The 20,838-nt window shown below is 46.6% G+C and overlaps 1 protein-coding gene across 1 annotated transcript in view; it reads left to right on the plus strand.

Annotated features, from left to right (window-relative positions):
* Col22a1 (collagen type XXII alpha 1 chain) overlaps positions 1–20,838 on the plus strand; it is a 217,055-nt gene that overhangs the window by 22,294 nt on the left and 173,923 nt on the right. Inside the window, exons 4-7 of the mRNA XM_051159567.1 lie at positions 6,405–6,516; positions 11,366–11,489; positions 15,229–15,504; positions 19,983–20,063. Of these exons, the coding sequence (XP_051015524.1) occupies positions 6,405–6,516; positions 11,366–11,489; positions 15,229–15,504; positions 19,983–20,063 (593 nt within the window). The remainder of the gene's footprint in view (positions 1–6,404; positions 6,517–11,365; positions 11,490–15,228; positions 15,505–19,982; positions 20,064–20,838) is intronic.

Below are 20,838 nucleotides of genomic sequence, written 5' to 3' on the forward strand. Positions count from 1 at the left end.
CTTGTTTGCTTCTACTCTGCTCTTTTTTTTTTTTTTTTTTTTCACCAAGGTCCATCCCCTGGCTCCAGGTCCCTTTGTCCATATTCCGTTCTCCATCTTCCTCTCGTCCAATTCTAGCCATGTGCACATCTCCATTCCTGGGCAGCCAGCAGCTGAGGTCAGAACTAGGTATGGTTCAGACACATCCAGTCCCAGGAAGTCTGCCCTATCAGCGTGCCCTTGTGGACTCCAGCAATGCAACATGTGTATCTTTGAGCCTGAGAATTTTTCTAGGAGAGGCTGCCATGTCTGTGTGTACAACAAGAAGAACAAGCAGGATAGTTGACGCTCTTTGAAGCATCTCCCACCATGACAGTGCAGAGCCACGCCAGTGTATGCTCCTTGGGGTGGCTTGTAGATCCATTGCAGGCTTCCAGGGTTCTCATGAAGGATCCAGTGTGGTAGCCTGCTAGGTTACTGGCTTCATGCCTTAGTCACCTTTGCTCCCTTGTGCATCAGGCAACTGCAGTTAAGCTTCAGGGACGTTGGGAGGAAGCCACAGCAGACAGACTATTCATCTGCTTTTGCTGGCTGGCCATGTGACACGCAGGGATTACTCAAGGGGTGCCATCACTATCACAGATTCTTTGTCCAACTCACAAGATGAAGGTGACTTTTACTGTTTCCCTTTGATAAGTCAGGGGCTTTCAAGTGAGCATGTTTGTAGCTGGGCTGCTTTGCCCTGGGTGGGAAACCACTGCACAATTTGAAATAGATGTTTCCACTTTGTGCCTTGGTGATCCCCAGTGATACTCTCAGACAACCCATTTCCTCCAGGGGAACATGCCTGTTCAGTTCTGTGAGGGACATCTTCCTTTGAAGTCTCTTTTCAAAGCCCATTCGTAACTAATTGCTTTGTCTATATTTGGCATTGTGGGCCACGTGCCTATAGAGCTGCATTTCCCAAGTAATTCATTATTCAGTGAGTATGTCCATGATGAGAGTCTGTGATAATGGTGACATTGATAACATCAACAGAAGCAACTGTCACCACTTGTAGAGAGCCCAAGTATTTCCTCATTTAGCTCACACAGCAGGTGAGATGCACATTACACCTGCACAGTTGGGACATCTGAGGCTCAGAGGATAGCTGCACTTCTGGCATTTGACTCCATCCCAAGAACTCCAGTCACTATCTCCTTCCCCTGGAAGCACCTGAGCTGTTTGAAAACAGGACCTCTTTTCTGTGCTGTGTCCTCAGGGTATGGGGTAGGACTCTGGCATGTAGAAGGAACTTAATAAATGGATTTTGAGTGGATGAACAGATAGATGGATAGATAAAATGAGAGAAAGAAGCTTAAAGTTAAGTGTGAAAATGTGAATTAAGTTGGACATGGTGGCACATGCCTGTAATCCCAGCACTCTGGGAGGCAGAGGCAGATGGATCTCTGCGAGTTTGAGGCTGGCCTGATCCACAAAGCGAGTTTAAGATGGCCAGGGCCACCCAGAGAAAACCTGTCTTGAAAAACAAAAGAAAACAAACAAAGAGCAAACAAAAAAACCAAAAAAAAAAAAAAAAAAAAAAAAAAAAAAAAAGAAAGAAAGAAAGAAAAAGAAAACATGACTGAGTGGAAGGATGTTGGATTAATGGACAAGAGATAAAAAGTTGGATGTCTTGAGAGATGATAAAGGTGGGAAGGAAGAAAGGTGGAACAGGGCAGAAGAGGAAGGAACAGAAGAACCCAGCACAGGGTGGGTTAACCAGAGGACTCTGAATCAGAGGACTTTCCTGTCTTATAGACTGAAGGGCAGTGTGGTTTTGTTTCCTTTGTTTCTTGCTGAGGGACTCAGAAGGTGTGAGGTGTGTGCCTGCATGCACATGTGCTTGAGTGCGCTGTCTTGTGTCTATGTGTGTGTGCTTATTTATGTGAGGATACAGAACTTTGAAAAAGTGGCTTATTCTGTGGTATATGAGGAGGAATTCTCTGACAACTGCTTTCAGTGCTCAGATGGGTGTGAAACTCTCTATTATGAATATCCTTGCATCCATTCATAGCCAGTGTTGTCCGGACGACTTCCCTGACCTCTGTGAGCTCCCAGGGATGAGCCATGGTGCAGGATGGGGTGAGGGGGACATCAACACATACAGCAGATGCCTGTGTGTGCAGCTTTGGGTGCATAGACCCCCTGCTCTCTCTCTAATGTCATTTCATAAGTACCAGGCTTGAGGAAGTGTCCCAGCTGCACTGTGGCTGAAGGGGGATTTATAGAAGATAATCTAGCTCATCAATTTCATTGTAATTAAGAAATCAAAGAAGCCTTCTTTGTTTTGTAAAACAAAAACAAACAAATAAACAAAAAACTTGCAGCTCTCAAAGGCCTTCCCTCCAGGCATTTCCTACAATGTCTGTCATATTTTAGGGCCCATCTGGCCTGGGAAAGTGATGACGAAGACAGAATAGACAGAGGTACTGAGACATATATTTTAGACCAGCCTGCTGCTTGCCAGACAGGTGGCAGCAGATCAACTTCCTGATTTCTTCAAACCTCAGTTTCTCAAACTGTACAATAGGGGATCTAAAGACTGTCCCCGAGAGCCCTCAGTTCTAATGACTTCTCTGCCAGTCCTTGGTCACTGTTAAGTGCTGTACACCTTTCCTGAGAAGTGGCTGAGGTCTTCCTTTGTCAGCTCAGCTGGTTTGAGATGTAGCACTGCTCAGCCCAGGGAGCCTTGCTTTAAAGGACTACTGCTCTACCTGAGGCTGTCTGGCCTCAGAATCCCTTTACCACCCAAGAGCTTTCCTGTTTTCTCTGAGCTGAGCCCCTGTTTATTTCAGGAAATTTGTTCCCCTCTGTTATCACCTGGTTAATTGCTGTTATTTGAAATTTGTCCTGTTCAATTCTTTGGAACCAGTAAAAGTGGAATCAGGAAGGAAAGACTGCATTTTCGTGTGTGTGTATGTGTGTGTGTGTGTGTGTGTGTGTGTGTGTGTGTGTGTGTGTGTGTTTCTTTCTTTTTATTTTGAGACCAGGTCTGTTGTATCACACACAGGCTGATCTCAAACTAACTCCCAGCTAACGATTGATGTGAGGGGGTATAGTAAAGCAACAGCTGCAATGGATGAACCATTAGGGAGAGGGAGGTATTTAATTATGGATACGAGAGTGAAAATATCTGGAGGCCTCAGGAAGCTTCTAGAGCAAAGACAAAACACAAAAGCAAAAACAAAGCCCCCCAAAACAACAACAACAACAACAACAACACCTGACTAGACATGCCAGGGTTAGGGAAGCAGAGAATAGAATAGTGGCAATCTCAAGAGGTGGGGGCAGGGAGAGGGAGAGAATAGAATAGTAGAGGGTGTTGGATCAAAAGGGTGATGATTCTCTGATGGGAGGGAAGCCTGTGAGCTGGAGCATCCTACACATTTGGGGTAGAGGCAGGGTAAAAGTGGTCAGTATGGCCTTTGAAATGTGTAGCAAACACATGTGAATAGAGGATATAAAATCCTGGAGGCTAGCATGGAGTTTGAAATGCCAATAGCCACCACAGGCCTATGTCAATGGACAGTCTATGTCCCTTTTGCCAGAGACAAGAGAAATGTCTCCTTTTGGTGGCCAGGAAATGCATTTCAGAAGTCTCTGAGGAGTACTGGCTTTTATCTAATCTCTGGACCTCTTTCAGTAGTTCAGCTTTAGCTCATTTCTTAACAATGATGGCCTTGAACTTCCAATTGGTTCCTGGGCCAAAGCCTTGGAACTCAAGGGTAGGCTGTGATATGGCTACCGTAGGCCCCTCATGTTCAGAGGAGCAGTGGAGGCTGAGTGATCAAAGCAGCCCTGTGGTTTTTTTGTTTGTGGTCAAGGCCAGGACCAGGTATGTGTGAAGGCAGACATCCTCTTTCCCTTTAGGCCTCCCCAACTTGTCTCCTTAATGCCAACTAGAAGCTTTTCTTGAGGTGCAACCACTTCCACCCAAACCCTAGGCCCTCCCAGGTGTTGTGTGGAATGCTTTCTCTAGGCAGCAGCCCTTGAAGAGAGTGACCTCCGCCCTGCCACACTGACCATGAACCACGAAGACACCTGTCACACCACTGCAGGGCTGGCCGAGGGTATTACCATTCTAATATTTTCCACTTTTCTCTGAGCACAACCAGGTCCTACATGGTCCCTTGGCTTGGCTCCTCCTGGTGTTGGCTTGAGGGCTGTAGGCCTTCAGGTGGCTTCTAGGTCAGTCCGCAGCCCCCAAGCAGCAGGCCCTTCCACTTCCAGGTCCCTGTTGTGCACTTCAGGCACACGAGACTTGTGGTTGTCATAAAGTATCTGGAGCCTCAGGGAACCTGGTGTCTCTCCCCACAGGTGAGTTTAGACTGAACTCACTGGGGCAGCCAGCTCTTATTCCAAGTCAGCTGGGGAGTAAGCCACCCTAAATGCAGAAGAGGTTGGCAGCAGTCTGTGTCACTAAGAGTTTATCCCCAGAGGTTGACTGCAGCTCATGGATTTCTTAGAGACTCCCCAGGACTCCTCCCTGCTGGGAGAGGTGGAGGCTCCATGCAGTACCTTGCTCATTTTTGGAGCCTGGGCTTGTATAGTCAGGGTGATAGTCGTGCTGTTGTCTCTGAGGTAGAAGGTTCCTGTGTCATGGTACTTTAAGAAGACAGAAGGCCACAGGGTCCCCTCACAGACGAGAGAGAGAGAGAGAGAGAGAGAGAGAGAGAGAGAGAGAGAGAGAGAGAGAGAGAGAGAGAGAGAGCTGGACAGCTGTTGGTAACTTCTGAGTGACTAGTGACTACTAGGCTCTGGCTACCTTCAGGAATCTTTTTTTTTTTTTTTTTTTTTTTTTTTTTTAAGATTTATTTATTTATAACATATACAGAATTCTGCCTGCATATAGGCCTGTACTCCAGAAGAGGGCACCAGATCTCATTATAGATGAATATGAGCCACTATGTGATTGCTGGGAATTGAACTCAGGACCTCTGGAAGAGCAGACAGTGCTCTTAACCACTGAGCCATCTCTCCAGCCCTAGGAATCTTATGACATCACCAGATTAAAATATCATCTTAGCCCAATGAGAATTTATCCCCTTCCTTTTCTAGTTAAGAAAATGGGCTCAATGGAGTCAGATGGCTTCTGTGGAGCCGAAACATTGGATTCTTCGGCTTTGTTAAGCATTATGAGTGCCTGAAGCACATCCTTCCTTTCACTTGGTGTGGGCTTCTTTCTATCTTGTCAGCAGACAAGGCTTAGCTTGTGTCTCCAGGCATGCTCGCCAAGCTGAGGGTTCCTTCACTGCATCAACACTGGACATTCAAACTCACCACTACACAGGAAGTGTGCTTGGAAGGCCAACTGCGCCATGATGAATAATGTTAGAAACGTGATGAATAATTATTGGCACTAGACACATGAAAGGCGGCCAGTTTCAACCTCCACTCAGCTTACAGATGGGGGAGCTGATGCCAATGGAGAAAGTGAGTCAGTCGAGTCCCAGCTGACCAGTGCCAGGGAGACCCACCTTACCCTCTCCATTTATTAGTCCTCTTCAGAGCTTATTAGGAGAAAGGAAGTGCTCTGTCCCCCAGGGCTAAGTGTTAGTTAGAGCATCTGGTGTTTAGTGAGCATTTGGTGTGTTAAAACTCAAAGTGAGGCATACAGTGTCACAGACTCCCAAGTCCGAATTCCATCACACTGTCAGCCTCCAGAACGGTGTTGCCTACACTGCCAGCTGGTCACAAAACATGGAGACTTATGCAAAAGTGTGATAGAGAAGAATTAAATTTCCATCCCCATACTCACCGCTCCCCAAGCCCGAAGCCCATGGCCGAGGTCATGATTATTCTTTTACTTTACACCCCCCCACCCCAGTGACTCTCGGTCATCTCTTAAGGGGAAACTCACCTTTCTTTAATGCAATGCTGAAGAGGCAGTTTATTTTTTCTTTCATGTTTTGCTCTTTAAAATATTGTGAGATTTCAAAGCTACAGTGTCCCAAGCAAGAGCCAGGTGAAAGGCAGCAACATGGCTACAGGAAGGAAAGCCTTAAGTTGTGGGGTTTTTTTAATGGGCAGCATGCACATATGAGCTCCTAGAACAAAGGTCCCCACAGCAGGAGAAGCCAGAACACCTTCATTTGTCTCGTACTTGACCAAGATCCTGGATGCTCTTGGCTCTCACATCCCAGTGTGGTGGCCAGTGTTTTACACTTCCCAGTGCCTTGTCCTGGGGCACTGGAATTGATGCTACATGGCTTCTGGCTCAGCTGCTCTTGTCTTCCCATTATGTGTTCTTATATCTAAGTCCCCTCCCCTTGGGGCAGGGAGGGCAGGCTGCGTGTCTTTGGAGCAAGTGACCTGGCTGTTCATGTGTCTCTCATACTCTTCCAAACTCTTTCAAGCTCACTGCCAACTTTCTGTTTCTATAGGTTTTGACCTGATGGATTTGTTCAGTGTGAAGGAGATCTTGGGGAAGAGAGAAAACGGAGCACAGAGTTCCTATGTACGGATGGGTTCCTTCCCTGTGGTGCAGAGAACTGAGTGAGTGGTCCTTTCTCCTTCCACAATTTTTGGATGCCCTGGGAAGTAGGGTGCAGCCAGCCACAGGGGCTTACACAACACTGAGCTGCCTCTAACACACTTAGTGATGCTGGTGAGGTCACACTAGGAAGATGCAGCTTAGCTGCAGGTCTGGGAATTTTAGCTGGTTCTCTGCTGTTCTGTGATCATTGTGGCAATGATTTTCTGGTCATTTAGTGCTCATCTGTTGACATTTGAAATTGAGCCACCATTTATGGATGAAGCTTTCTTTCAGCTCATTAAACGATAATGATTTTTATGGTTATCACCACATAGCAGCAGCCATGTCCTCCCTCACATAGCAGATGTCTATCCTCTAGACTCTTGCAGTGCTTTTGGCTCGGGAAGACCCAGTTTTCATGTTGACTGGGTGCCTTGTTCATATATTACCAAATGCCTCGTTTTTCCTCCTGTTTCCACCTGAGATGAGCATCTCTGCTTTGTGATGTTGAGACGCTTTGCTGGACATATTTCTCCAGGGTCTGACCGCACTGCATCTCTGGTCAAGGACTAAAAGCAATCTCATAATGCGTGCTCTGTCTTCATTGGAGACAGACAGATGGTTTGAAAATTAGGATGCTCCTGTATCACGTGATCCCTCCTCCATCTTGTATCTCTTTAACTGCCTCTTAGTCTTCTTAAATTCAGAGGCCAGAAAAGCATGGACTGGCCTTGGGAATTACGTTTGTAATCTCATTGCTTGACCCAAGCCTTTCTTGTGGACTCCTGTATGTTTAGAGCATTCCAGGCACCCCCTCCTATGATCAGGCCTGTGCTGGGGGCCTCCTCTCCTGGATGCTTGCTCTGCTCCTTTTTCAAGTGTAGTTCAACTGCTGGGCTTTAGATGATGCTCTCTTGGAACCACCACACTATGTCAGACCTTCCTTTCCTCCTCTCTCATCACAGCACACTTCTGCACTGAGCACCGTGACCTTGAGGCCAGTGAATCAAACTGTGCAGTTGTTCTTTGCAGAGAGTCTTCACTGCTTTGTTAAAAGACTGGGAAGAGACCTAAGCCCTGGTTCCTTCCAGAGTCCCAGCATAGCGAGAAAAGTGAGATTTTTAGCTACCCTTAGTAAGCCATGTACACAGGTTTGAGTACAGCATTGAGTTTACTGAGTGGCCTGTGTGCTCTCTCTGCTTTAGACTATGACGTCACCTCATTCATGCCTCTGAACAGCTTTCTCAGAGAGTAAAGGAGAATGAGACATACGAATCCTTCTCCCTGAGCTCCATCTTGTCACCTGTGGGACAGAGTCTGTGCTCTGACCTCCCAGATGCTCAGCACAGAGGTTTGGGGAGCACAGAGGTAGTGGTGCACAGAGGTTTGACATGATGTGAGTCACCTGCTCCCAGGCTTATTTAGGGGAATTCAAGGATGGTCAGACTCCAGAATGATGCTCTTACTTCACCCCTTCTTACGAATTCACTAGCCAGACTACTTAGAAAAAGAAAACGCCACATATAATTTTACCTTAGAGGAAAATTCAATAAAAGACAACAAGGAGAGAGTTATATACATGTGACAGTGGAGAGATGTGTTGTTCTCTTGGGACACCTGCCATTCACTAGAACATTCTCAAGCTTCTACTCTTCAAAGCAGAGGACTGGGCACAGCTTCTGAGCGATGAGTTTAGCTGCTGTGATGCTGACCATTTTACTGAGTGGGGGTTTCTGTGTGTCCTGTTTCATATGGCACAGCTCCAGACAGAAACAGCACCCAGACATCTCAAGAAAAGGGTAGATTCCTGCCCTTTTCTGATCCTTTCATCTGTATACACCATGATTTAATTTGCAGATTAATTTTATTCATGATGGAAAGAGATGCCACTTAGTAAAACCTCACTGATAACAGGAGACTGAAGCTGGCCTCATGGCCAGGTCCTTGAAGCCCAAAGCCTTGCTCTTTGCTCTGCTATGTTACTTATGGAAAGAATTGCTCATGATGTTATTTCTCGGCTTAGTTTCTGTTTCAATACAGGAGGTAAACTTTAAACCCCTTCCCAGATCTAGCCAATGGTCAGAATATTCTCCACAGTTGAGTGGAGAGTGTGATACGACTTTCTCACGTACTCTGGTGCCTCACATTTGACCATGTCCCCTGGAGGGGGAGACCTGGTGGCACTCAGAGGAAGGACAGCAAGTAGCCAAGAAGAGACTTGATACCCTATGAGAATATATAGGGGGAGGTAATCCCCCTCAGGAACAGTCATAGGGGAGGGGAATAATGGGAAAATGGGGGGGGGAGGAATGGGAGGATACAAGGGATGGGATAAACATTGAGATGTAACAAGAATAAATTAATAAAAAAAAAGATGTTACATAAAAAAAAAAAAAAAAAAAAAGAATTGCTCGTTGGATGGATTTCCCATCCTTGGTTATACTGAATTCCTCAGTTTATTTTTATTCAGTTATGTATATGTGTGTTACACTGTTTCTCTCTCTCTCTCTCTCTCTCTCTCTGTGTGTCTGTGTGTGTGTGTGTGTGTGTGTGTGTGTGTGTATGTGTGTGAGCTTGTATATGCACATATGTGTGTGAATACATCTATGTATGATATATATATATATATATATATACATCTTTTGTTTGGGTACATACACTAGAATATGTCTGTTGAGATAATTCAAGTTATTTTCAAAGTTATAAGAAAACAGTGTGTTTTGAAAGAAACAATAGATTCGTGAAGGAAGTGAGCAAAAAAGTAAAAGTTTCTTAGATGGGGACATCCTCTCTTTCTACACACATTGTGATTAAAGGAGTCCTTGACTCCTGGGGGAAGCCTGGGAGCTGAAGATGACAGGGACAGGTTCTTTTCTTCCTGTCTGTATATGATCCCTGGTGATGCCATACCTTAGAGGGTGATATTGAATGACTGGGTCACCTCTCAGCTTGGATCTGTGAGTGGAGAGTCAGTGAGGACCAGTCTTGGCTTTGAAATTCTTTTGGTCCATGAATGATCCCTGAGGGTCTGCGAATCGAAGCACCAGGAACCCAGCTGCCTCCCCACTTCACTTCCGGACTGTCTTGCCAGACAGTCTCCATCTCCTCCAGCAGCAAAACCATGCTATGTGTGTTCCCAGGGGAAGCCTTCCACCCCCACGGTAGACTGTGGCTTCATCCTAGCCAAATTCTGCTGAAAGAAAGAACACTTGTCTGGTGGTTAAGAGGAAAGCTATGGAGAGACCAGATCCTCTGGATGTGAACTCTGTTATCTCGCCCCTTGAGTTAACCCCAAAGAGTCCAGATTCCCTGACCTACAGTACACAGATCAAAACCCAAGTTCTTTCCAGGATGGAACGAGATGAAAGCTCATGTCCCTGTTATATTAAGTTCCCCCAAAGTACTCATTTTAAAATGAAAACATAGGTTAATGTATTAGGGTCATGTGAATAGTTTATTGAAGAAACAGAAAAATAGGCTTAACTTTGCTTTGACAATATGGAAATCCAGCAGGGGAAGTTTGCAAAAGTTGCTCATTTCTAAAAGTACCTTTGTTTTCTTTGGTAGAAGGAATGTCACTGTCATCCAGAGGGAGGGGTGGGACATGGCTTGGTGTCCTCCATTGCAATGAGAGTCTACAGTGTCTTCTGAGAAAATTAGCCTGGTCCGGGGAAAGAAAAGGTGTCTCATACAGCAGCATTTGAGAGCTTTTAGGGAGTTTTATTCCTCAGCACCTGTAGGAAGCCTGCCGTACTGGTGGCTTTGTGGTAGGAGCTGAGGGGAGGGAATTATCCAGCTTTCTCATTGGGATCCCCACAAGGAAACTGAGGAGATCTGCGAGGCTGAGAACAGGTGCTCTGTATTGAGATAGTGGCAAGAGATGATGAAATGAGCAAGTGTGTAGGTTACATTTTGTAAATCTCCATTGGAAAAGATAGGGAGGGGGAGATAGAAAGGGAGAAAAATTGTTTTGGAGGGATGAATTGAGGGTCAGGGGGAAGCTCAGGTGTCTCTGTTCATGACGTGGAAAGAGATGGAAGGATAGGGGTTACAAAGATGCTCTGTGCAGGTGCAGAGTGGTTGGCTCTTGGGCCTATGTAGTAACTGAATTTGGTAGAGGATGGGCAGTTTAAGGACTGGCTGGAGTAGAGCAACAGAGAGTAGTAGTCACCTTCAGGAGAAGGGATGCCTTGTAGTGAGAGTTCAACTGGTGAAGAGGATATTCCGTGTCTTACTGGCAATACTCCATAGTCTATGGTCCATAAGTGGCAGAAACTTCTTAAAGAGCTGGAGGGTGGATGTCTAAGGCCAGGTCTTCATTGATGGTGTCATCTCATGGTAATATTATGTGACAGAAATGCTAAGCAACACTGAAGGGCATCTCTTGCAAGGGCACTGGTCCTATCATGAGGATTTCATTTTCGTTATCTACTAAGCCTCTACCATCTAGGCATTAGGATTTTAGCACATGGATCTTGTGAAGACATACACTTGAGCCCATAGCAACAAGAAGCACAGAGACAGGACAGGAGAGGTGATATCTGGGATCATCATTGCAACTATTCCTCAGGGAGAGTCACGCAGCATTTATTGACCGTCAGTCATTGGAACGGTGGCGAGTCAGTAGATGAGCACTGAGGGTAGGGGTAAAGGCAGCAAAGGGGCCACAGCACTGGTCAATATACGGTCTCACTAAAATACTAGCCTTAGTAAGAGGCATCAATACAACTGAAAGAGGATGGTAGGCATCCTTAGGAGGGTCACGTTGCCCAGCCAGGACTTAGTAGATGAGCCGACATGCAAGCTTCCTCTGCCAGCTTTCTACCCTCCTCACTAATCCTGCTACCATTTGTCTCTCTTTGTTCTCAGGGATGTTTTCCCCCAAGGTCTGCCTGATGAGTATGCTTTTGTCACAACCTTCCGGTTCCGGAAAACATCTCGGAAAGAAGACTGGTACATCTGGCAGGTCATTGACCAGTATGGCATCCCACAGGTATGGGCTGTCACCAGGGCAAGTGCTGTGTCCTCCCAGGCAATAGTTTTGACCATTGTGCTTCCTGCAAGCTCCTCAGTTCTGGGTCTAGACAGAAATGGGGTGTAATGTATGAATCCCCAAAGAGCCTGTAGGTGCAGCTCCTCTTCCTTCCTGGTAAAACCTCCTAAGGTTTGACATCCAGATACCGTCTTCTGAGAGTGTCTGTCTAAAGAAAGAAATGACCACATGTTCTTCTGTCTTACGGTTCCTTCCCTATTGGTGACCTCATAAAGTAGTGGAAGAAACTGGCCCAGGGTCAGGTGGACTCAGGCCAAATATTGTGTGTCCTTTCTTAGTGTCAGTCATGGGGTAGGACTTCATGTGAGACTTAGTTTCCTTAGCTTGAAAGTGAAAAATGAGAATACTTACCAGAATAGTCAGTGGAAGAGTCGAGTGTTAATAAAATCATGTTTTCAAAGCATTCAGCACAGTCTGTAGTAGAATCTGTCACAAGTAGCTGTCTTGTATAAAAGAAGGTTGTCTTCAGTTTTCTCACATGTGAAGTTACCCACCTCTAGAGTGTTGGCTTTCAGTTCCACAGTTCCTCACCAGCACCCAACCCAGTGAGGAAGGACAAATGGCAAAGCCAAGGGCATCAACACAGAATCATCTGGAGAAAGCAACACCATCCTCCATTCTTGAGCAAGCCTAAACCCACTTGTTCTTGGGGCTCACAGGCCTGATCCCTGAACCTTGTCCTCTCATTGGAAATATGCATGTGTAGACATTCTCATCTTCATCTAGGAGAAACTTGCTTGGCTTTCATATGGGGTTGAAACAAAACAAAAATGTTCTAAGTGCTGAACTCCAGCAGTCATGGGCAGTGGTCTGAGACGACCATCAGTAGCTAACCCTTACTCCCATCTCTTGGATCACCTCCTTCTAAGCTCTTCTCTCCCATTGTCCCTGTCTTCATTTCCCCTTCTCTTTTTAAAAAAAATTTTTATTTATTTATTTATCTATTTATTTATGTATTTATTATGTGTTCTATTCACATATATGACAGAAGAGGGCGTCAAATCTCATTATAGATGGTTGTGAGCCACCATGTGGTTGCTGGGAATTGAACTCAGGACCTCTGGAAGAGCAGACAGTGCTCTTAGCCACTGAGCCATCTCTCCAGCATCCCCTTCTCTTCTTAAAATAAGTAAATGAGATGATAGAACCGAGGTGCTGAGAACATTGTGAGCATGAGTGGACAATGCCCAGGGCAGTCAAACACTAATTTTAGTCTATTCTAACAGAATAAATAGGATTTATTCTAACAGAAAAGAACGGGATAGAGTAGAATAATGGAATAGAATAGAATAGAGGAATAGAAACAGAATAAATAGCATTTATTCTAACAGGACAGAAGAGAAGAATGGAATAGAATGGGATAGAAGAATAGGACAGGGCAGGATAGGATGGACTTCTTGACATGCTTCTTCACTGTTCACTGACACAAACCTGCTTTTACTACAGGCCAAATGGCTCACAATTCTTAATGTACAATATCTTCCTCATCACCCTGAAGATAGGTTGGTTTTACTATTCCCAATTCAGGATAGAAAATAACCACAGAGAGGCCTAGGAAGTGACCTGAGTGTGCCCAAGCAGTAAGAACAGGAGTTGAGATTTGAACCCAAGCAGTTGAGGCCCAAGTCTGTGCTTTTGTTCTAAGCCACTCTGGGTCCGTTAGTCCTGTTGAATAACTCATAGCATCTGGGTCATTTAGTCCCGTTGAATAACTAACATCTCCCATAGCACACGGAGGTGCAAACTCGTTCTCAGTATTAACCATGGAGGGATCGAGTTTCTTATGTGTGGGAGACTGAAAGCATTGACAGGCCTCTGTCAGCTCTGTGTTCCCATCTGCTGCCAATGTCTGTTAATCATAGATATCCGTCTCCAGTTTCTCTGGTCTGCAGGTTAAGACTGGGCACCTGCCATGACATTCTTGTGGGCTGATCCTGCACCACCCCCGCAGTCTGGGTCTTTTCTCTCATGGCATTTGCAGAGCTTTGAGTTTTCTCTCTGCCATGTCTGCTGCCCTCATCCTGCTGGAGTGGTCAGAGCCTAGGTATAGCTTGGAAATGGAGCTACCACAGATTGCTGATACATCTGAGACCTAAGAGTTGTAAGATGAAACAAACCCTTTCACCAAGCTGCTTTTGGAGATTAGAGAGGAACCCACTGCTTCCATAACTGCTCCTTGGTATGCCAGTAATATGTATGCAGGCAAGCCAATTAAGAAATCAGAGGTACGCGTTGGTTTTGTTGAAGAGAGGTTGAGCCAGAAAAACCCAGAAGACCAGGACTGTGCTGTGAATATTACATATCAGAGCAATAGGAACCAAACCAGGGCCACTAGGAAAGACCACAGGGTCAGTTTGTGATCTTACCTGTCTAAGTTATTGTAATTAAGATTTAGACCAGAGCCGGGCATATAAGCACTTATATGTATGCCTATTTATTTTATCCTCAGCCTGTGATGTAAGCGCCACTATCAATACTTCATTTTTACAAATGAAGAAACAATGCAGAGAAGTTGAATAACCTGAGTCACAAAGCCCCAAAGCGACTTCCTGGTTTGGATTATCAGGCAATATGTAACCTGCTGAGCAACAATAACAATAACAACAACCACCACCACAACAAAGAGGAAGTGTCTTGAGTTAAGAGTGGGCACGTGGGGGAAGGGGAACCAGGAAGGGGATGCTAAGACAGTCATGTATTATCAACCACTGGAAGTGGCAGGCAGGGGCATCTGAGTCAGGGCAGGTGAAAACTAACCTCCGTTGATGCCCCCATGTTCCTGGACTGTCCAAGCCTCCACCCATTCACCATCTCCACCCACTCACTGCTGTGTTCCTGATACCTGGCTTGCCTGTCACAGTGTGGTCAGTGAGCGTTCTGGAGGGGATGAGGAAGTGACATCAAGAGTGAAAACATAGCTATTCACCCCCCAAAAGCAGACTAAGTGACCTTCCTTGCAGAGGTGGCCTGTGTGCAGCCACAGATCACTCTGAGCATTGTAAACATACTTAAAATGTTGGGAGACAATTCTGGGTGAGTTTTGTTTGTGTGGCTCTTGAGCATGAACTCTGGAAGTGACAGTGTATCCCAGAGGAGCCAAAAGGTTAGACGAGCCTGGGTGCTTGCTCTGTGCCAGAAGTGTGCAGAGGGCTGAGGCGCACAAGTGACTGTGATAGTCAAGGCCCTCACCAACCAAGAGGCTTCCTTCTTTCTCAGAGTGGCAGTCGAATCCTCTAGATGGGAGGCAGGAGAGGTTACCCATATGCTTGCAGACTGGCACTTGACATCTACGTTAAGTAGGGCAGGGTCCTAAAAGACCCTGAAGCTAGTTAGGATTTCTGGCTGGTGTTGTCTCAGTCCCTTTTCGCAGGTCATCCCGAAGTCTCACAGAAGCCCCAGTAGCCTCTCCACACACCAAGTACATGGCCTTTGCTTAGTGCATGAGCGCAGTCAATCTAATTACTACCCAGTTTAGAGCAGCCTGCAGTGGAGGAATCAAGGCCTGCGAGGGTACCTGACTGGCCAGACAGCACTGAGCATCCTTGTGAGAGCATCACAGTTGGACATGTCGGCACTGTCAGGACTGACCCTAGTCCTATCCACTTCAGTCCGTGATTTGTCCCAATATGTTCAGGGCACATTGTAGGCATTCAAGGATTCTCTGTGTTTGTCTCCTCAGGTCTCTATTCGGCTGGATGGTGAGAACAAGGCTGTTGAATACAACGCTGTGGGTGCCATGAAGGATGCAGTCCGGGTGGTCTTCCGAGGTCCCCGGGTTGATGACCTCTTTGACCGTGACTGGCATAAGATGGCTCTAAGCATCCAGGCCCAGAATGTATCCCTCTACATTGACTGCGTGCTGGTTCAGACACTGCCCATCGAGGAGAGGGAGAACATCGACATCCAGGGCAAGACTGTGATTGGCAAGCGTCTCTATGACAGTGTGCCCATTGATGTGAGTATCTGAGCGGCTCTTGCAGTTGGTGTCAGGGCAACCAGAGGGACTTCAGAATCGAGATGCCTCAGTGTCCTAAACATCTGTAGCTCCCGTTTATTATCTATTTATTAATCATCATCATAGACTTTCTGAGGAGGGAGGACTCTGACTCAGAAAGCTGCGCACCAGCATCCAGATTTCCCATTCATTCATTCATTCATTCACTGAATCACACACTCATTCATTCAGCCAATCATTGTATATACATTGAGATCGTTTTGTTTGCTAGGCACTCTGCTGGCTATTGTTCATATTGGTGCCTACAAGGGAGCACAAGACTGATATGCAAACACCAATCATCTTTAAAATCAAGAGCTTGAGCGTTATTGGATTTGGGTGTGGGGAGGGCTCCTAGGGTGCCAAGAGACAACAGTACTTTGAGGAGTTCAGTCAAATACACACAGAACCACATATCATATTCAGGTGATGCCACACCATCCTGGGATGGGCAGGCATGGAGAGGGCTTGCAGGCCCTAAATCCTGTATCCTTTACAGACCAACCTGGTCCTTCCAGGCCATATTAATAGCAACAGCAAAGCAGCAGCAACATCAGAGGACACATTTGATCCTTACTGTGTGTTTTAGTAGCTTCTTGGAGGCAATGTTGAGCCTGAATAGAAAAAAAAAAAAAGATAAGAACAAGATTCCTATTGAAGAAAGACTCACTGAGGTCATTCAGTCTGGTGAAGTAACCGCCACAGCAGACATCTGCATCATGTATTATAGGACATTAAGGCTGGTGTCCAAGCTAAACATGCCGTGAGGAGGGTACTGAGAGAGGTATGTGGCTGGCTCCCTAGGGGAGGTTAATGGATAAAGGATACCAGGTAAAATATGTCTGCTTGCAAGTAGCATTGCCAGAGGGTGGGAGCTTGAGGCACAGGTGGAAGAGATAGTTATGAAACACATACATATATACATATACATACATATACACATGTACACACATATAATACATATATACATACACACACACACACACACACACACACACACACACACACACACATACAGGAAATCAGCCCACAGGTGGCACTTGTCCAAAAGGCTACAACTGGCCAAGTGCTATACCTCAGGAAGCTCTGCTGGTTGCAGAGAGAGATGCATGGGAGGAAAAGGAGGATACTTGGGAGGGAGGCAGCCCAATGTTTCAGAGTCCAGCTGGGAAAAGAGAGGAGAGGCAGGATCATAGTTGGGTCTGAGGCAAAGCGAGTGGGTTTGGGGCTGGAATACAGTGGGTTCTCGGGGAGTCAGCTGCTGAGATGGTGAGGTAGGCTGGTGAATTGGCAGTTACTCAGATCTATGGAGGAAATAGAGAGGGTTGTTCTCAGGTGTAGGGCCGAAGATCTGACTTTGGTGTCTGCTAGACAGCCCTGAGACTTTCACTGTCTCTTCCCAGAGGCCCGAGGCATCTTTTTCCTTTTCCTGTTTCTTTCAGGAGAGGTTCCCTTGGGCTGAGGAATCCAGGGATTCGCGCTAACATGCGTCGTGCCTTTTGGTTACTTCCCACTGGCCCTACATCTGCTCAGCCACTTTAAAGTGGTTCTGAGAAGTGCAAATGCAGCTGATCTTCCCCCCTGGCAGGGATCAGCATGTGAACATTATCACGCTGTGAACTTCACTGCTGTGAGACCAGCCAATTCTATGTATATAGCTGTGATCCAGTTTTTAAGTAAAGAACCAGAGACAGCCTAGTGCTGCAGGGTGGGACAGTGTTTGTTTGTTGCCCTTCCACTTTGGTTTGTACATCCAGTGCTGACTCTGCTGGCCTCTGGGAAGTGAGGAGGCCTTGTGTGGTCACAGTAAACTCCAAGCCACTCACTCTGCAGTTATCACCGTTCTGTGATGTCACTTAGCCCCTGTGTGTCAGGCACAGGGATGGAACGTTTTGCTCCAAGTTTGTAAATTCCCAAGGGGTTAGTGGCCAGTGTCTCTCTTAGCTCAGTGCTTGTCATTTGTTTTGAGGTACTAGGTCTGAGCCCTACCCTGAGTCTTGAATTTGGCCATTATACTTAGCCAAGAAGCATCTCTGTTTATCCAACACTGTGGGTGTGTGGAAATTTGGACTAGTTCCTTAAGTGGGAAAAACTCTCATTCACCTCCTTTCCTTCTATCAGTGAGAAAGGTTTGTTGGTTCAAATCACAAGTAATCTTGGGGCTCCTGGCATTCATCCACAGCTGTGTTTCTGTGATAAATGCTTGGAGGAAAAGTCAATATTTTTTTTTATATTTTTCCAACAGATTGGCCTAGGATACTTATGGCTGTATGGCTTGGGGCCTTAGATACAGTGAGAAGAGGCCTCAGCCTATCTAGGCTTGATTTATGGGACAAGCCTTGTGCCCTCTGAGCCCCCAGTCCCCTCTATAGCTCTGTGACACCATCTCGTTGAAGGGCAAGCAGAAGGTCAGAGAATTGAGGTGACTTCCTGATAGCTGAATTGAGCTGAACCTTAGACTCAGCCTGGTGGGCCCCACATCGTGCTCTCAGACATTTCTAATCTGTTTCCACACGAAAGCCAGGTAAGGGCCATCAGATGAGGGCCTGGGTGTGGCATATGGTGGCAGGCTCAGCACTGGGAGCTGACCCAAGAGATTGTTGAATGTACAGCTGCTATAGATCGAACCTGAGCATGGCTCTCAAACAGGAATGGGGCCCAAGATACAAGGGGGTGGAAGTTCTGGGCCTTGGGAAGACATTGGGCAGGAAGGCTTAAGGTGCCTGGAGTAACAGGGATCAAAGGTGAGGGTGGAGCTTTGGGGACTTTCCCAACCCCAGCTTGTCTTATGGCCCAGTTGTGGTCAGTGGATCACAGCTAATGTAGAAATCAGGCCATCTTCTGAAGACCAACCTTGCTCAAAATCAAGAGTATACATCCTTTCATTTTCTTCTGGTCTGCATAGGTGTCTCAACAGGAAATTAAATAGACTTGAGTAGATCTGAAGAGAGTCAGGTGGCATGGGGTGGGTGTGCTTTGAGGAACACATGGTAGAAGCTGAAGTCACAGAGACTGCAGCCCCAGCTCTCCACAGGCAAGCCCCTCACCAGTTCTGCTTTTTAAAGGTTCTTTCAGCTGTTGCTGAGCCACCTGGGCCACATCTGTCTGTGTCAGGGGCTGCTCTTGAGCTGGGGATAAGAGAGCAGAGCCTTGTTCCACAGGTCCCACGGAGACTTTGTTGTAGCAGAGGAAATGGGTTATGTAGAATGAAGGAAATACACAGTGGTACTACATACTGGGTGTTGTTACGAGGATGGGTGGTGTGATGAGTGGGAGAGGGGAGGAAGGTGGAAGCTGAGAGCACTCCACTTGTGCACAGTGGGAGGGAGGAGTCTTTCTGGGAAATGGCGCTGGGAGGGCAGAATGCATGGAAAAGAGAGTGTAGCTTTTGGAAAGGCCCAGGTCAGTCTAGAAAAGGGAGCTGGCCAAAAAGCACGAGATCTGGGTGTGGTGGCACGGGCCTTTAATCCGAGCATTTGGGGAGACAGAGGCAGGTCGATCTCTGTGAGTTCGAGGCCAGCCTGGTCTACAAACTGAGTAAAGCTACACAGAGAAATCCTGTCTGGAAGAAAAAAAAATCAGGTGAACTGTCTACTGGAGCCTGGGCAGCAGCCCGAATTCTCTCAATTTTATTTACTGTACGACATTCACAGAGCTCAAGGCACTGGTTCTGCAGACCAGTCTCTGACTGCGAGAGTCTGGGGCCCAGTAAGCAGATCCGAGGGTTGCAGTCACTTTATACCTTGATGCCATGTACACAGGTTGCCACGTGGAGAAGTGTGTATGTGTGTGTGTGTGTGTGTGTGTGTGTGTGTGTGTGTGTGTGTGTGTGTGTGTGTTTAACACTATTATTCCTAAATTTTGAGATCTTTATATTACAAATTTCTGAGTTTATGTGGAGGGTATTAATGTAGAATGAACACGATATTTATCGCAAAAGTTAATGTAAAGCTACTGTATAGAGATGCCCAAAAGATGAGAATAGGTACACACTGAACTTTTGATCTAGAAAATGTCCATCATCAGTGTACTATGTTGTTGCAGCAGTGGTGACCTGGACAGGAGCAGGTGTGCCCGTGTGTGTGTGTGTGTGTGTGTGTGTGTGTGTGTGTGTGTGAGAGAGAGAGAGAGGGAGAGAGAGAGAGAGAGAGAGAGAGAGAGAGAGAGAGAGAGAGAGAGAGAGAGAGAAGAGGAGAATATGTCACTGGGCCTAAAGCCATGATCCCTATACAGTAGAAGCAAGCATGGTCTCACCTCTTTCCTTAAGCCTCCCATGCAAGGGCAGCGTGTGTAGATGGCAGTTGGGTACACAGACAACGTAGAGCCTCCCGATTCATCCCAACAGTGTAGCACAGGCTGGGAAGAATTCCAAGAGCAAGCTGGCAGTTCAATACCATGGAGATGTCAGTTCTTTCTTCTTTCCCCTTGTTCCTTTCCAGTTTGACCTGCAGCGGATTGTGATCTATTGTGACTCGAGGCATGCAGAACTGGAGACTTGCTGTGACATCCCTTCGGGTCCGGTGAGCAGATGTTCTTGAGTGGGCTTGGCATGTGTGTGGCATATGGGGCTTGAGGTATTTAGGGTTCACGGAGTAGCAGTTCATAGGGACTAGGATGTCACTGGCCACCAATGTGTGAGAAGGAGTCTGGGTTCAGGTTTCACTTCTAGCCATCTATGCAGCATGAGTTGGGGGAAAGCAAGTTAAACAGGCCCTCAGTCAGGCTGACCCCAAAGCTTTCAGCCAAGCGATGTGACCCAACTTTGGGCAGGTGTGGAAGGCAGAGATTGGAGGATGCTCTCAGGATGAGGTCACAACAGACTGATGCAGTTGGTGCTCAGAGGAAGGGACACTACAGTGCTTTGGGATAGGCAGCAGGATGGAGTGATCAAGACACTAATGGACCCATTAGGCCTCTGTATGCAGGGTCTGCTTCCCTCAGACCTCCTTACCCATGTCTCACGTCCCATTTCCTCACTATTGCTCTACCAAATCCTACTTCCATACTATGCTTAAAAGGTGAGATTGGAAGGGAACCTGTTTCCCGGGGTTGAAGGCTGAGCTCCATGTTCAGTGCTGGCAGTCTGGGCTCAGGAACACAACTCAGGCTCCATTACTGTCCTTTTCTAGCACCGTTGTAGTATGCATGGTGGGGAATCTGGAGGTACCTGGACAGGAGTGTGGAGAGAGAGAAGGAGAAGGAATGAAACAAGTGGGAAATGGAAGGTGAGAGACTATAGGGAGGGCAGGAAGAGGGCTAGGGCTAGGGCTAGGGGATGTGTAGGTATAAGACTAC

This window comes from Acomys russatus, chromosome 17, assembly GCF_903995435.1.
Source record: "Acomys russatus chromosome 17, mAcoRus1.1, whole genome shotgun sequence".
In the NCBI taxonomy this organism is placed as follows: Eukaryota; Metazoa; Chordata; class Mammalia; order Rodentia; family Muridae; genus Acomys; species Acomys russatus.